This window comes from Drosophila serrata, unplaced genomic scaffold (assembly GCF_035046125.1).
Source record: "Drosophila serrata isolate PLE 108 unplaced genomic scaffold, ASM3504612v1 contig_228, whole genome shotgun sequence".
NCBI lineage: Eukaryota > Metazoa > Arthropoda > Insecta > Diptera > Drosophilidae > Drosophila > Drosophila serrata.
Window position 1 is genome coordinate 622,819 of NW_028257126.1, and position 16,527 is coordinate 639,345.

General features: G+C 44.0%; 5 protein-coding genes across 5 annotated transcripts; 3 read left to right on the forward strand and 2 right to left on the reverse strand.

The window, feature by feature from the left end:
• The first annotated feature begins 1,688 nt into the window (after positions 1-1,688).
• Positions 1,689-4,629, forward strand: CycB3 (cyclin B3). Its single transcript, XM_020957538.2, has one exon. The coding sequence runs from the start codon at positions 1,972-1,974 to the stop codon at positions 3,700-3,702; it is 1,731 nt and encodes a 576-aa protein (XP_020813197.2). The 5' UTR covers positions 1,689-1,971; the 3' UTR covers positions 3,703-4,629.
• A 1,630-nt stretch (positions 4,630-6,259) lies between these two features.
• On the reverse strand, positions 6,260-7,552 carry Elal (Elastin-like). The gene is made up of 2 exons (XM_020957302.2): positions 7,034-7,552; positions 6,260-6,975 (listed from the first exon to the last, which is right to left on the reverse strand). The coding sequence occupies exons 1-2, from the start codon at positions 7,500-7,502 to the stop codon at positions 6,449-6,451; spliced, it is 996 nt and encodes a 331-aa protein (XP_020812961.2). The 5' UTR covers positions 7,503-7,552; the 3' UTR covers positions 6,260-6,448.
• A 1,508-nt stretch (positions 7,553-9,060) lies between these two features.
• On the forward strand, positions 9,061-9,784 carry Srg1 (Sting-regulated gene 1). The gene has a single exon (XM_020957269.2). It carries the CDS (start codon positions 9,236-9,238, stop codon positions 9,683-9,685), a length of 450 nt encoding a protein of 149 aa, XP_020812928.2. The 5' UTR covers positions 9,061-9,235; the 3' UTR covers positions 9,686-9,784.
• Positions 9,740-11,020, reverse strand: LOC110187794 (uncharacterized). Its single transcript, XM_020957266.2, has one exon. The coding sequence runs from the start codon at positions 11,018-11,020 to the stop codon at positions 9,893-9,895; it is 1,128 nt and encodes a 375-aa protein (XP_020812925.2). The 3' UTR covers positions 9,740-9,892.
• Positions 11,021-11,555: 535 nt separating this feature from the next.
• Positions 11,556-12,539, forward strand: LOC110188110 (uncharacterized). Its single transcript, XM_020957682.2, has one exon. It carries the CDS (start codon positions 12,036-12,038, stop codon positions 12,462-12,464), a length of 429 nt encoding a protein of 142 aa, XP_020813341.1. The 5' UTR covers positions 11,556-12,035; the 3' UTR covers positions 12,465-12,539.
• Positions 12,540-16,527: the final 3,988 nt, after the last annotated feature.

Consider the following 16,527-nt stretch of genomic DNA (forward strand, 5'->3'; position numbering starts at 1 on the left):
CTACCGGTTAGAAAAGCGTCCAACACAAGCAATGTTTATTGTTATGCAATGTTAATTTTTTCATTTCCGTCCATCTTGGCGTCGTCATATATAAAATAAATTTATTTCGCTTAGATTATCACAGCTGTAAAGTTTGTTAATCTGGTAACGATTTACTTTTTTTTCAACATTTGGCTTATCTCAGAAATCGAGAAAGCAAAAAAATTAATGAGTTCCTCCTCTTTTTATACCCTTGCAGGGTATTATAATTTCAGTCAGAAGTTTGCAACGCAGTGAAGGAGGCACCTCCGACTATATAAAGTATATATATTCTTGATCAGGATCAACAGCCGAGTCGATCTAGCCATGTCCGTCTGTCCGTCTGTCCGTTTCTACGCAAACTAGTCTCTCAGTTTTGAAGCTATCTGAATGAAACTTTGTAGTTAGCCTTCTATATACTCTCACTCGTATATATGTCGGAACGGGCCGGATCGGACGACTATATCATAAAGCTGCCATAGGAATGATCGGAAAATTTTTACAAAAAAATTGTTAACTTTTTCAGTTTTCAATAGAATTGGATCAAATTTGAGATATAGCCATTTTACTATACTCTACAATTTTGCATAAAATTTTATGAAAATCGGACTAATATATCATATAGCTCCCATAGGAACGATCGAGAAATGAATTCAATTAAATTTATAACCTTTTCAGTTTTCAACTGATTTTCATCAAATTTTAGGTATAGGCATTTTATATTAGTCTTAAATTTTGTGTCAAATTTCATGAAAATCGGACTATTATATCATATAGGTGCCATACAAACGATCGTTTGATGTAGAGGAAAAATGCAAATCTTTGAATGTAAAACTGCAAATATAATATGTATAGGTGAATGAAATGAAAGCAGGTATTACTTCATTGTTTTTTAACACAAATATATATCATTTATATTGTATGGTTTTTTATTGATAGAAGTTCTATATGCAAGGGTATATAAACTTCGGCGTGCCGAAGTTAGCTTCCTTTCTTGTTATATTTGATAAAATAAAATATCTTAATATATTCTCTTCCGCGCTCTTCCTGTCATTCCGATTACGGTCACATTTTCTATATTTTTTCTGCCACAGCACGGTCTCTTTCAGTTTTGCCAGTGTTGACCCCTCGAATAAGCTAGATTCTGACATAAAATAAGCTAAAATTGAACAGAAAATAGTTACGTCTAATTGAAAGAATGATTTTAAAGTTTTTATTTCAATAAATTTGGTTATGAATAAGTCTTACTCTGAGTATTGCATTCAAATTACTTGTACAATTTGCACAATTTTATTCTCCATTGCAAATCAGTTTTACTTACTAATTGCTTATTTAAAGCCTCCATATATTATTTTACACCTTTGATTGAAATTTGACCTTTTACATATGTTAATTTAACAAGATGATTTAATCGATTTCGGATCTTAAATAATAAATATATGACATTGGCGATACCATAAAATATCAAATCAAAAAAATGGCAAAGAAAATGTGTTAATTGTTTTTATAATATCTGAAAATCTCCAAACCTCAATTTTTCTTGTACATTAAATAGTGAAGTCACGTAAACAATTATTGCTAAAAAAGGCTAGATGAATTTAAAATAAGCTAGGCTTGGTTGGAAATCTAGCCTGATATGCGCTAAAGTGGCAACTCTGATCAGTATGCATCTGGCGCTGTTTTTCGATTTCTGAGCGTCTTTATCTGCCAATCGTCGTTATGATTAGATCGGCCAAGCGCTATAACTCCAGCTGAAAACCGAGAACTTTGTGTTGTGAGTTTGTGTGAGAAGACGCCCGAGCAGCAGCATTTGCAGCCCGAAAACAAGAACAGTAGCCCACACAGACCGCTGCATAAGCTAGTGCAAAGGAGACAGTGACGCCGCGAAACAAAGCATAAAGCGGCCGGAGGACTAGAGCCACACACAAACAACAACAAGCGCAGCATTTCAAAATGGCGCCGACAAAGGCAACGCGCGGGGTCATGGCTGTCGGGCAGCCCACCGCCGCCAATCCTCTCCTGGGCCTGGGGGCCGCCACCAGACGGGGCCGAAGGGGCACTGCCGCCAACATAGATCCCAATGCCGAGAACATGCAGACGCGCGCCAAGCGCAAGGCCGACCACAGCCCCATCAAGAACGATAAAATCAAACGCTCGGCGCTGGGCAACCTCACCAACAATGTTAAAGTCATGTCTCTGCATCCCAGTAATGATGAGGAGCCCTCTGGCTCCGTCGCTAAAAAGCCGACGGCCCAGCAGCTGCAGGCGATGATGGATGCCAAGAACCAGGAAAAGAATCTGATCTTAAACGTCTTCTCCGATGCCGCGTCCACCAAGGTGGTGACGCGCGCCTCCAGCAAATCGGACGATGCGGTGGAAAACTGCCACAAGGTGCTAGATAAGATCGAGGAGGCAATGACCAGGCACAAGCCGCGCCCCAAGGCCGGGCCCGCCGTCAAGAAGCCTGCTGTGGAGGAAATGCCGATGCCATCCGCGCCCCAGCCTATTCCTGTGCTGCTGCCGCCCAAACAGAACCTGGCTGCTCCACCGCCAGGCGCCATAAAGCCGGTGCGCCGCATATCTAACGATTTCAACAAGACTGAGGACAGCCTATACATGTCCGCCCTGGAGGATGTCTCCAGCTGCGATTCCATGCGCCTGTCGGGCAACTTCGAGGCGGCGCGTCGTCGCTCCGCTAAGTTACAGCAAAAGACTGAGCAGCAGCCGCAGCCGCAGTTGTTGCCACTGCCGGAGAGTTCACCTAGCCAAAAGGCTAGGCCCATTCAGCCGGTGCCCGTTCAGCCGGTGCCCCCGGGCGTGGAGGATTTCGACCGCAAAAACTGGGACGATCCCTTTCAGGTGTCTCACTACGCCATGGACATTTTCAACTATCTGAAGTCACGTGAGCCACAGTTCCCCATCGCCGACTACATGCCCCGTCAGATCAACCTGACCACCTGGATGCGCACACTTTTGGTCGACTGGATGGTGGAGGTACAGGAAACGTTTGAGCTAAACCACGAGACTCTATATCTGGCGGTCAAGATCGTGGACCTGTATCTGTGCCGCGAGGTGATCAACAAGGAGAAGTTGCAGCTTCTGGGCGCCGCCGCCTTATTCATTGCCTGCAAATACGACGAGCGCTCGCCGCCGCTAATCGAGGACTTTTTATACATCTGCGACGGGGCCTACAAACACGCCGAGCTGGTGCGTATGGAGCGGGAGACGCTGCGCATGATCAAATACGACCTGGGTATCCCGCTCTCGTACCGCTTCCTGCGCCGCTACGCCCGCTGCGCCAAGGTACCGATGCCCACGTTGACGTTGGCGCGCTACATCCTTGAGTTGTCGTTGATGGACTACGCCACCATTTCATTCAGCGACTCGCAGATGGCTTCCGCCGCCCTCTTCATGGCTCTGCGCATGCACGGCGGAGCCGGGCAGCTAAACCAGCAGACCTGGACCCCAACGCTAATACACTATACCGGCTACCAGCTGGCAGAATTTGCCGAAATAGTTCCTGTGCTTAACGCCGGATTACATCGTAAGCCACGGACCACAATTAAGACGATACGGAACAAGTACTCGCATAAGATATTCCACGAGGTGGCCAAGGTACCGCTGCTGACCAACGACGAGCTGTTCCAGAGCAACCTTGACATGAACGAAAGCAATCTGTCGTAGGGCAGCCCTCAAGTTTAGCCAAATTGAAATTTAAATCGAACTGCAAAACGTTACGCTTCAGTTAGGCTCTAAGACGCTTCAGACCCCTCCCAACACCTGACCCTTCACTACTCTCCCCACCTTGATAAAGACGAAACTGCGGATGCGACCGCCTCAATCAAAACCCTGACTCTATCTTAACCTCCCTCCCCCTACCTAGGTTCCCACAATTTATTTTATCTTACGTTTGTGACCTTTGCATACTTCTGCATAAATATTGTGTTAAGAGAGTCCCATTTGTTTATTTAACCATGTATTATTGTTTAGTTTTTCACGTATACATACATACCGCGGCATCATAAAGCTAAGCAGGAGCGCTCCCAACACATTCTCGCCCACTCCCACCATCTAATCATCTAGCGATCGGGCCATTCATGTTTTAATATGTACGCTAGTTTTAAGAGCTGCCAGCATTAAATAAACCTAACACTTAAGCACCAAAGCCGACATGGAAACGCCAAGTAACTCATTATACATACACCAAACACACACACATATATATATATTTATATGTAGATGCAAGGATGCCTACCAGCGCGACTAGCAAAGGCACGTGTGTCCTGTACAACCTGGAAATGCGCCACGATCAACCCTCGTCCTATGTGTAGAGTACGTAGTCGTTGTTCATTAATACTGTTGTTTGTTAAGCTACTCATGGACTTTATTCCCTCGCCATACCGCCCCCGTCCCCCGGAGGAAGCAACATCCCCCATCCCTGACCGACACTCCTGAACTCATTTCACCTCATCTAGCCATGAATATGTTGATAACGTTGCATTGTTCCAGTAACTAGTTATATGTATATGTATGTACACCATGTTATGTATGTATCGTTTTTGCCAAGAGAATAAACCAATAAACATTTTTATACCTCCGTTCAAAAAGTAACTCAGATTTTTAATGTAATTATATGTATTTTCTTCTGTGACACATTGTCAGATAAATCCCTGTGTGTATCGTTCTTCCTGTAAAATTTAGTTATATACAAAAAGTATTTACACAACGACCTATTTTCACGTCAAACTTCTTTTATTTGTAATTATTGTTGTTGAACAATTTCTCAGAATTTTTCTTTATCGCGTAGATTGCTATATGCAGAAGCAAGCCGAAAAGGAAACTAAAAGATAGCGTTTCATAGGACAATGCTAGAAGTAAATGGACAGATGCATGTCTAGTGTCATATTTACACAAATTGTTTTAATCTTAAATTTAATTCTACTCAATTTTTATATTGTTTTTAGGGAAAACCTAGTAAATTACTTTATTAATAATTAGAAAAATGATCTTTTGCATCGATGAAGGCTTTCAGTTTGCTAGAATTGAGTTTATTAAACTGCATATGTATATCCTGTATATATAAATAAAAACATATTTTCTTTTGCATTAAGCATTGTCTTATGAACCGTATGGTTATTGGTCAACAACTACAAGAAGTTGGGATGTGTAAATAATTGTGAATTTGTATATAAATTTCTTTTCGCTAAAGGAAACCCTCAAAAAAGTGAATTCTCAGAAAGCTCCACTGCAAGGCTATTTATAAACCTATATCAACACAAATATGCAATATTAATATTTATCATTGCAGTAACTTTCGGAATACGTTTAATTTGGAAATGTTTACTGGAATCTTTCTTTTGTACAATACTTTAGGAATTCTTGAGCATTTCCCTTTAGTATTTTAAACTATAAAGGGTCAAAGGTTGCCCGGAGGTCTCTTTGAAACCCAGCCTGTTCTTGGAGTCCTTTTAATTACACATCGATGTGGGGTGAGTGTTTACCTCCTTTGTTCCTTCAGCTCCGTTCAGCTGAGTCCCTGCACTTTTTACGCTCGTCTATGAACAGCTGAGAGCTGAGATGATAACCTAAGGACATCAAACGCTGTCTGGAAATGGTCCCATCGATCCGCTACAGGTAAAATCTCCCAATGTCGTCCGCCCAAATCATTCATAATCTGTGAGTGTGAGTGCGCTTGCTGTGTGTATGTGAACTCTCTGGTCGGGTTTGCTGTGGTTCTCCTTGCTTTTGGCGCGCCCGTCTGTCATTTTAGCGCCAAAAATTTGTTAAGGATTTGCGCGGCAGGCTGCGCATGCGCCGCAAGACATCAAGACATCGTCCCCGGATCAGTTCCCTTTCCCGTTCGGCTGCACACACGGAAACAACCGATTTCAGTCGCTGCAGTTGCGCCTGAAAAGGCACCACCGCCTTGGGTCTTTGAATCTTGCGCTGATTTCCTACCACCTTTGGTTCCTCTAACTCAGTCCGTCCTCCGTCCACAGTCCTGTCATTGTGTGCTCCTTTTTTTCGTTTTTCGGCTGCCTGCCTGCCAGGTAGCTCCCTTCCTCTGCAATTGTATTCTCAACGGAGAGTAAAAGAGAGGACAAGACGCCGGGTATGCGTAAGGTTATCTGTCTGTATATGAGAGCTAAATGCATGTGGCTTTTTTTCAATATGAGCGATTCCATGGTTGTCCGTCCTCAAGGTGCAACTGGTAACTGGCCAGCATTGCTAATTGCCTCGGTTGGGTGTGTGCAGGAATCAAGTTTATTTCTGAAGGACTCGCAGTGACAGATATATATGTACATATATGCAGAAACAGCTGCCCTTGGGCAAAGGGGCGTCCGCCAACTTATGACTACGTCTCGGGTTTCTGCACACCCCAAAAAACCCATCACCCATCAGCACCCACTTGTTGTAATCCATTCCAACCTCAGTAGGCCGGCGAATTAAAGGCACCGTTATAGCCGCCTCCATAGCCACTGCCGTAGCCGAAGGCATTGTGGTTGTTCAGCGTTCCGAAGGCTCCTTTGTGGACTCCATCCTCCTTGTATTCGGTGTTCATAGTGAAGTGGTGGTCCCAATGGTTGGGTCCCGCTGGATTGTGGTCGGGATAGCGGTAATGGTTCTGAGTGCTTGTTCCCGGGCCATGAACGCCAGCGATTCCTGGATAGCCAGCGACTCCTGGAACTCCAGCGACCCCCGGGACTCCTGCAATTCCTGGAACTCCAGCGACGCCCGGAACTCCAGCGACTCCTGCAACTCCCGGAACTCCAGCGACTCCAGGGTGAACAGCTGCACCAGGAGTTACCCCGTATGCTGGAAACTGAGCTTGCTGGGGATAGCCTGGGTACATTGGCAAGTATGTGCTTCCATAAGGATAGTATCCTGGAACTTGTGAATGTACTACTGGCTGCTGAGCTTGCCCTCCACTAGGATAATGAAACGGTGGTAAGCCTCCTGTACCGGGAAAAACCAAAAAACAGTTGAGAGCCTACATTTCTAAAGGAAGAGTCACCTGCAGTTGGGTATCCTGGCGCGGAGCCACCTCCAGCGGGATAAGGAACCGGAGCTTGCTGAGCAGGAAATCCTGGGGGCGGATATGCCGGTACCTGTTGTCCTCCCGAAATGGACGGGTTCGGTGATGAACTGCCAGGAAAAACAACGGTATTCGTACTGCCCAGCCTCACCCCCAGGCCACCCTGCTCGTGTCCATGCGCAGCATCAATGTCTCCACCACTGGCGGCACCACTGGCACCCGTGTAACCCCCTCCCAGCTGAGCCAATGCGGGATACAATTGGGAATTGAGGTTGGCCCGCTGACGATGGCGACTGCTGCTGATGCCGCCCGTTAGAGTGGAGGCCAGGTTGAACTCTGTCTTCTGATCCTCCTGGCTCTCGTCTCGGCTGAATTGGGAAGTGGCTTGAGTGGAGGCGATCAAGATGACGCCCAGAGCGGCGAAGGCAATTCCCCTCCTGCTGGCCATGTTGTCGTAAGCAAACTAAACCTTTCAAGCTCTCGACGCAAGTATTTAATGCTGAGCTGAGCTGTGATGATGAGAGCTTAGCCGAGTGTCTATTTTTAGGGTTATCAACGGTGGCTCAGCGGTCAGATAAGTGAATTCATTGAGTGTAATTTTGTGTGTTCTACACTGCTATAAAATTTGGATAAAGCTTATAGATCAATCAATGAATTAAAATATATCACTATTTTGTATGATTGAAATTGTTTTTAATAGTGAAATTGCCGCAGATATCTTAAAATTGTGTTAATTAAGCCAAAAACCAAATGAATAGTTTCATAAATACAATATTTTTGTTAAAAAATGATGTGTTTTTCTGAGTGTTGTATTAAAAATTTTGGCCTTTAATTAAGTGAGAATTGTGTGGCCAGGAACATTTTTGGGAATTCCCAAGTCCCCAAGTCCATCTAAGCATAGTTTATAACAATTATGAGTCTGTATGTAATATATAGTATACTAGCTGTACCCTGCCACGTTTCTCTGTGGCATATTGTGGTTAAGAGGGCACTTCTGAATACATCAATGTTCCGGCAAAATCATCTTCCTGGCATAAGGTGAAGAAGGCAGTCAGAGTTGTCGCTGGCGGATTCAGGACTCTTTCTTGCACATTTCTTTCTGTGAAATAGATACGTTGACCATTCTCCAAATGGACTGCCAAGTGAACTAAAGCTGGATAGCGTTCATGAATGGGGAACGAACAAATTCTCCATGCAACCTCGTTGCTGCTTTTGTATCTTCCAGCCTGGTATTGAGATATTTCATCGACAACTCGTACTGCATTGCTGTCCCCATTTTCTGCCTGAACACCAAAAACTGCCATATCGCTGCCTTTATTCACGTACTTGCAGATATTTTTAATCGATTTCACGGAATTGCAATATTCTACGTTGATGTGCGCTTTGTATGATTTTGACAATAGTGTTGAGTATGGAACCACCCAACGATTGTTACCAAGCTGGATTGCATGTGAAGGTGATAAATAAGTCTGGACGGCCGTAGCAACGAACATATGCCTGGGCATCTTGAGCATATTCATGCATGTGGCTCGGACTACCTATGTATGAGGATGGCAAAATCGTGAGCTTTCCAACGTTGGTTGTATTACGGTCATTCATCACAGCATCCCGCAAATGGATATATTCCTCGGACCGAAGTTTCTTCTGATTCAATCGGAGGAACAGCAAACGTTGTTTCAATTTTTGCATACATATCGACAATGTACTGATGAAACAACTGACGACATTTTAATATATGATTGCAATCGGTCCTCCGAACCATTAACCTGTATGAGTAAAAGTTCATCGCGCAGCCGCGTCTCTTGGATGGAGGCCCGTTCTTCGTCAGTCATATTCGTAATCTTACGTCTTTTTGCTTCTGTATTGCGAATACAACGACCCAATCTCGACTTTTTTGGTGGCATGACTTCGTTTCTTACTGAACCTGAACAAAAAATATGAATGTACATATATATATGTATATAAAACGAATGCTTTCTCGGACAACCTTGTTTACTGATTAGTTAGACGGATCAGTGTTATAAACAACGTCTTATTTACTAAATATGTACAACATGAGTTTAAGTAGTCAAGGTTCTTCTACTCGATTCCATTCATCTCCCTTATCGCCAGGTCCAGTCTAGCTATAAAAACTCGTGTGAAGCTCCGATTAAGTAACAAAATTAAATTGAACACTTAAAGATGCAGTTGCATGCTGTGATACTAGTGCTAGTCCTGGCCGAAGTGGCCCACTGTCGACCCACTATAGATAAGATAGCAGAAGTCCTGCTAAACGCCTTTGAAGATCCACAGCCGCACTACCATCAGCCAGGAAGGCCTTTGCCAGGAGAACGTTACCCGTATCCACACCCCGGCCCAGGACCACTGATCCAAGAGGGCTACGAGCACGGCTACGACTACCACTATGGCGGAGGCTATGGCTATCAGGGCTACCAGCAGGAACCACACCCAGGCTACCCTGGAGGATACTATCCACAGCGTCAGCCAGCGCATCACCCGACGTCTTACTATCCGCCGCCGCAATCATCGCGTCCTGGTTACTATGCACATCGACCTGCTCTGCCCACTCCCGCATCCGGCGGGTACTACCAGGATCAATACGGCGGCGGCTACAAGCAGCGAGGTTACTAGGGTTCACAGCTGACCCACAATCCCCGCCCATCCAATATTCTGCTATGCCATCTGTTTGTTTTCTCTGTTATTTATTAAAAAATTCGTGAGTTTTGTCAAGCATCGGATTTTGCGGGCCTCCAGAACCTGTTTACCAGACACAAAGACGATCTCAAGCGGTCTATGAATATTCAACAAGCGCGGTTTGGGGAAGTCCCCACCCAAGACTCATCTCCGTCTCACATCGATGGGTTCGGAGGGTACATCTTGGTTGGGCAGATGGACGTACTTGCTGGAACTGGGGAATATGACGGGTCTCTCCTCTGACGCCTCTATCGAGTGATATGGGAGGGGCACCGGTGTGGGCAGCGGAAGTGGCAGTGGCACTGGAGTAGGATTGACCTGGTTCGGGGGTGGCACCAGCGGCGGTCGATTGGTGCCTATTATCAGAGTGTCTTTGGTGGGCTGCGTGGGTGGACGCGGCTGGAAGGTGGGATTCGTTACCACCGCCTTGGGAGTGGTTGGAGTTGGTGGGGAGGTGGGAAAAGTTGGTGTTTCGGGAGTCGTTGTTTGAGCCCCGTTATCCTGATTGTTCCAATCGTAGTCCTGGTTGTCCCAGCCGTTCCATCCTGGCGGTGGTCCCATTCCTCCGCCCCAATCGGGCCTCGGTGGAGGTGGTCGCATTCCACCTCCATTCCAGCCGGGTCTCGGTGGAGGGCCGCCTCCGCCTCCACCTCCATTCCATCCGGGACCCATTCCACCGCCTCCATTCCAACCGGGACCCATTCCACCGCCTCCATTCCAACCGGGACCCATACCACCGCCTCCATTCCATCCAGGACGCGAAGGAGCCCCGCCTCCGTTCCAACCTGGCTGTTGGTTCCAGCCGAAGCCCGGCTGATTGCCAGCAGCTCCCCACTGCCAACCTGGAGGCCAGCCAGGTGGAGCTTGCTGTCGGTTGGGCGGTCCACCCCGTCTATTGGGTCCCATTCCGGGTCCTATTCCTGGTCCCATTCCTGGTCCCATTCCTGGTCCGATTCCTGGTCCCCTTCCTGGTCCTCTTCCTGGTCCCATTCCTGGTCCCATTCCGGGTCTTCCCTGCTGCAGCCTCTGCATCTGCTGCTGCTGCTGTGGTCCAAAGTGATTGTTGTGCAAGCCATTAATGAGACCATTGATTACTCCTAGCCCGGGAAGCTGGGCCACCACGGTGACACCACCAGCGGAAGCCACGGCTCCGGCAGAGGCAGACGAAAAGGCGAACTGAGCGCGGCACGTGGGGATCGAGACCGAGATGGTTGCGAAAAGCCAGACGAGAAAAGCTCGGGCAACAATCGAAGCTGGTGAAGATCGCGTCATGATCGAGCAATCGCCAGGAGAGTCGGATTCTAACTGAGGGGGCTCAATGATGCGATAATCGGTGATGCTTGACTAGACCCCCAAAAACCTGTCCGCCGTTCAACGGGTGAGTATGGATGAGATTAAGATTGGCAGTGAGAGCTTATCCGCTCTCCAGCGTTAATCAACGCTTTCATCTTCAAACGAAAGGTAAACAAAGGCCAATTTCAACTTGAATACCCAGAAAAACTAATTATATAAGTAGAATGAATAATAAATCAATGAAATATTCAATAAATTATGATTGAGCTTCCGTTTTTTTCTCACATTAATAATTTTGAGTTATGGGAACAACAAATTAATTCAAGTACAGGCTACTAAAAATCTTTAATATAAAAACATTATATAAATAAAATTTTTGTAGGAGAGAAGACTACAAATTCAGTCTCCAAAGATTTACTTATTTATGAATCATGTAAAAATGCGATAGAATTTTAAATATATTTTTCTTACTTTTAGAATCTTAAAATATGCTCACTTATTCCAAGTACTTTATTCAACTCTTTATCCGGTTTGAGCTTAATTTAAATATAAAATTCTGCGTTGGGTTTTCTGTTTGTTTGGAAAAAACTGAATCTCAGCTGAGTGGAAGTTTATGATCTTGTTATGGATAGGGTTGTGGGGATGTCCGCTGTATGTATATTGTCTACTGGCCAACGACGATGGCTCGGTCAGTCTTCCAGTGCGTGGCGCGTGCTCCGCATGCTGATCATTCCAATCCGTTTGGTATAATAAATCCAGCATAATGCATTAAGTCGCCGCGACGCTTGCCCGTTGTCCGAGCTAATCTTACCGAGATCCTGGCTCTTTTTATGGGAATAAGAAACGTAAAAAAAGAAACAATTGATATGAGCTAGACCACAATGTGTCACCGTCGCTGCTCCAACTCCATCCCGATTCCATTCCCCAGGGTATAAATAGGGGAGACTGCGTAGATGGACTGTCAGAACTGGAAGTTTTTCGAAATAGAAGCAGCATGAGAACCCGGGCCTATCTTCTTGCGATCCTCGCTCTTCTGACTGCCTGCTGTCTGGATTGGACCAACGCGTTATTTTTCAAATCCTGGAAGACCGGCAGGGGATACGGTGGAGTACAAAACTATGGGTACAATGGTTATGGGAATTACGGCTACAGCAACTATGCAGCCGGCTATGGCTATCCATCTTATCCAGGCTACTCCTCCTACTCGTATCCATCATCCCCAGCGTACTCTTCCTACTCGTACCCGTCTTATCCAGGCTACTCCTCGCAGTATAACCCATACAGAGGACGAAGGACATCCGGTCAGCGACAAGGACGCACCTACTCGGAAATACAAAGAGTGATTAAGCCCGATGGCTACGTGGGACTCGGTGCAAGTCGATTCCTTCCAGCTAGAAGTCGATTCTCCCCTCTTTGGGGCTAGCTTATACCGCAGTTATGTCCGTGTTGTCAGTAGTATTAGCCATTAAGAAATAAAGTCAGTGAAAGTTACTTCCAATCATAAGTTGTTTAATTATCTCAAAACAATGTCAATGTATATTAAATCACTTTTAAGCAAGAGATTTATGATCACTGATGCGTACTTACGAATCTGTAGCTTCGTGGGACGTGATGTGATTGCGAATGAAGTGATGTCGCGCCTCCATTTGTCGGCTTGTTGGCATCTCTCGGTTATTGGGATACTGGAGTAAAGCTTCTCATACGGACATTCAACCGAGGGATTCCTTCAGGGTATTTCACAGAATATTCTTCACTTACGGTAGAGCTTATGTTTATAACCTACATATTTAGTTAAGTTGTGAAGCCTTATTTCATATTTCAATGAAAATATTTGCATAAAACATTATAGTTTTGGAATTTAATAAAGGTTTTTGAGAGGCTTTTATACTCTACGGAATATATATATAAATACAGGTTAATGGTTCGGAGGACCGATTGCAATCATATATTAAAATGTCGTCAGTTGTTTCATCAGTACATTGTCGATATGTATGCAAAAATTGAAACAACGTTTGCTGTTCCTCCGATTGAATCAGAAGAAACTTCGGTCCGAGGAATATATCCATTTGCGGGATGCTGTGATGAATGACCGTAATACAACCAACGTTGGAAAGCTCACGATTTTGCCATCCTCATACATAGGTAGTCCGAGCCACATGCATGAATATGCTCAAGATGCCCAGGCATATGTTCGTTGCTACGGCTGTCCAGACTTATTTATCACCTTCACATGCAATCCAGCTTGGGACGAGATAGTTCAGCTGTTATTTCCTGGACAATCATATAGGGATAGGCATGACATCACAGCCCGTGTTTTTAGACAAAAGCTCAAGTCACTGATGGATTTCATTGTGAAACATGGAGTTTTGGGATCTGAGCGGTGCTGGATGTATTCAGTAGAATGTCAGAAGAGAGGATTGCCGCATGCGCACATACTGATTTGGCTGTATGATAAAATTACTCCAGACGAAATTGACAATGTGATATGCGCTGAGATTCCACGGGCAGAGGTTGATACAGATTTGCATGCAGTTGTCATCAAGAACATGATCCATGGCCCATGTGGTACCCTCAACCGAAGTTCACCATGCATGGTAGACGGGAAGTGTTCCAAGCGATATCCTCGAGCATTTACAGCCAACACCGTAACAGGGGACGATGGATATCCTCTGTATAGGAGACGGTCAACTGAAGATGAAGGGACTTCGGCAACTTTAAACATGAGAATTGGTGAAATTGAGGTAGACAATCGTTGGGTGGTTCCATACTCAACACTATTGTCAAAATCATACAAAGCGCACATCAACGTAGAATATTGCAATTCCGTGAAATCGATTAAAAATATCTGCAAGTACGTGAATAAAGGCAGCGATATGGCAGTTTTTGGTGTTCAGGCAGAAAATGGGGACAGCAATGCATATTTTACATAATATATTTAATAATACCATTCTCCAAATGGACTGCCAAGTGAACTAAAGCTGGATAGCGTTCATGAATGGGGAACGAACAAATTCTCCATGCAACCTCGTTGCTGCTTTTGTATCTTCCAGCCTGGTATTGAGATATTTCATCGACAACTCGTACTGCATTGCTGTCCCCATTTTCTGCCTGAACACCAAAAACTGCCATATCGCTGCCTTTATTCACGTACTTGCAGATATTTTTAATCGATTTCACGGAATTGCAATATTCTACGTTGATGTGCGCTTTGTATGATTTTGACAATAGTGTTGAGTATGGAACCACCCAACGATTGTCTACCTCAATTTCACCAATTCTCATGTTTAAAGTTGCCGAAGTCCCTTCATCTTCAGTTGACCGTCTCCTATACAGAGGATATCCATCGTCCCCTGTTACGGTGTTGGCTGTAAATGCTCGAGGATATCGCTTGGAACACTTCCCGTCTACCATGCATGGTGAACTTCGGTTGAGGGTACCACATGGGCCATGGATCATGTTCTTGATGACAACTGCATGCAAATCTGTATCAACCTCTGCCCGTGGAATCTCAGCGCATATCACATTGTCAATTTCGTCTGGAGTAATTTTATCATACAGCCAAATCAGTATGTGCGCATGCGGCAATCCTCTCTTCTGACATTCTACTGAATACATCCAGCACCGCTCAGATCCCAAAACTCCATGTTTCACAATGAAATCCATCAGTGACTTGAGCTTTTGTCTAAAAACACGGGCTGTGATGTCATGCCTATCCCTATATGATTGTCCAGGAAATAACAGCTGAACTATCTCGTCCCAAGCTGGATTGCATGTGAAGGTGATAAATAAGTCTGGACGGCCGTAGCAACGAACATATGCCTGGGCATCTTGAGCATATTCATGCATGTGGCTCGGACTACCTATGTATGAGGATGGCAAAATCGTGAGCTTTCCAACGTTGGTTGTATTACGGTCATTCATCACAGCATCCCGCAAATGGATATATTCCTCGGACCGAAGTTTCTTCTGATTCAATCGGAGGAACAGCAAACGTTGTTTCAATTTTTGCATACATATCGACAATGTACTGATGAAACAACTGACGACATTTTAATATATGATTGCAATCGGTCCTCCGAACCATTAACCTGTATGAGTAAAAGTTCGTCGCGCAGCCGCGTCTCTTGGATGGAGGCCCGTTCTTCGTCAGTCATATTCGTAATCTTACGTCTTTTTGCTTCTGTATTGCGAATACAACGACCCAATCTCGACTTTTTTGGTGGCATGACTTCGTTTCTTACTGAACCTGAACAAAAAATAAAATTTGTATCTCCAATTTCTTCTTTCAATATGTTTTTAATGTTTGACAGGAAATGCTTTGATTTGCTTGTAGAGGGCGCAGTAGTAGGGGCACGGGGAAACGCTAAAAAAAATAGATATATTCGCAACCGCAGATAAGCTATCAACATCAAAAGTAGTCAATAACCGAGCTGGAACCTCAACGCATGTTCTTATATATATAATATTTGCTTAAAAGAATTTGTTTAATAATGCAAAATACATACTTGTTTTTCTCATAATGTTTATAGCAACATATGTCCGTTTGAGGGGTATACTTGGTTGTTGCGCAACATGTTGCATTCAAAATATTGCTTTATTGGTAAACATTTCCTTCTGTATTTACCGTGTTTCATTTAAGTTTTCATAAATCTAAGGTTAGTTAGACAAAGTGCATAAGGCAAGTCTATGTTCTTTTTAAGTTCACCCAATATTGTTGGAATACCAGCATCTCACAGTCAACTGTAGTTTACCTATTTGTTTCTTCTCATACAATATGCAAGAATTATTTATTTGTTATTTGTTAGAATAATAAATACCTCTCTTAACTGAAACTTTAATTTGGGGTTTACAACTGAATGGGAATATGCTCAAAGGTGTGTAATCCTGGTTTGAATTTAATTAAACGTGTTGAATCATTTTAATGCAATTTCTAAAGAACTTAACTTATTCATCAAACAATTTCCGGGCGAATTATTTATGTATTTCACAATTTCCCAAAGAGTTTTATTAATAAATTTTCAAAAACAATTTATAGAAATTTGTAATGAATCATGACATTATTTAACTAGAATTGATGGTAAATTAAATTTATATATTGACGAAACTAATTTTTGCCAATATAACTACATTTAAATTAGCTATCTGCTGAAAAGTTTTCAAATAGTGGAAATGCCAGGTATTAACATTTATGAGGATAGTCAGAACTGGATTTTTCAATGTAAAAAAACAGTTACTATAGTAATTTTCGGTTAATGATCTGATAATAAAGTCGTGCATTATCTGACTGGACTCATGGCGTGCCAGTGTGTGGTATATATAGCCTTTTTACGAGCACTTACTTTTAATTCCGATTAAGATGCAGTCGCTGCTCACCTAGGACTTCCCCGATTATCATTGAGGAAGTGAAACCAGAAAACCAGATCCAAATCCCCAGCCACCTTACAGGAAGGAAGCCATCGGCTCAAGTCAGTGACAAGTGTATGTTT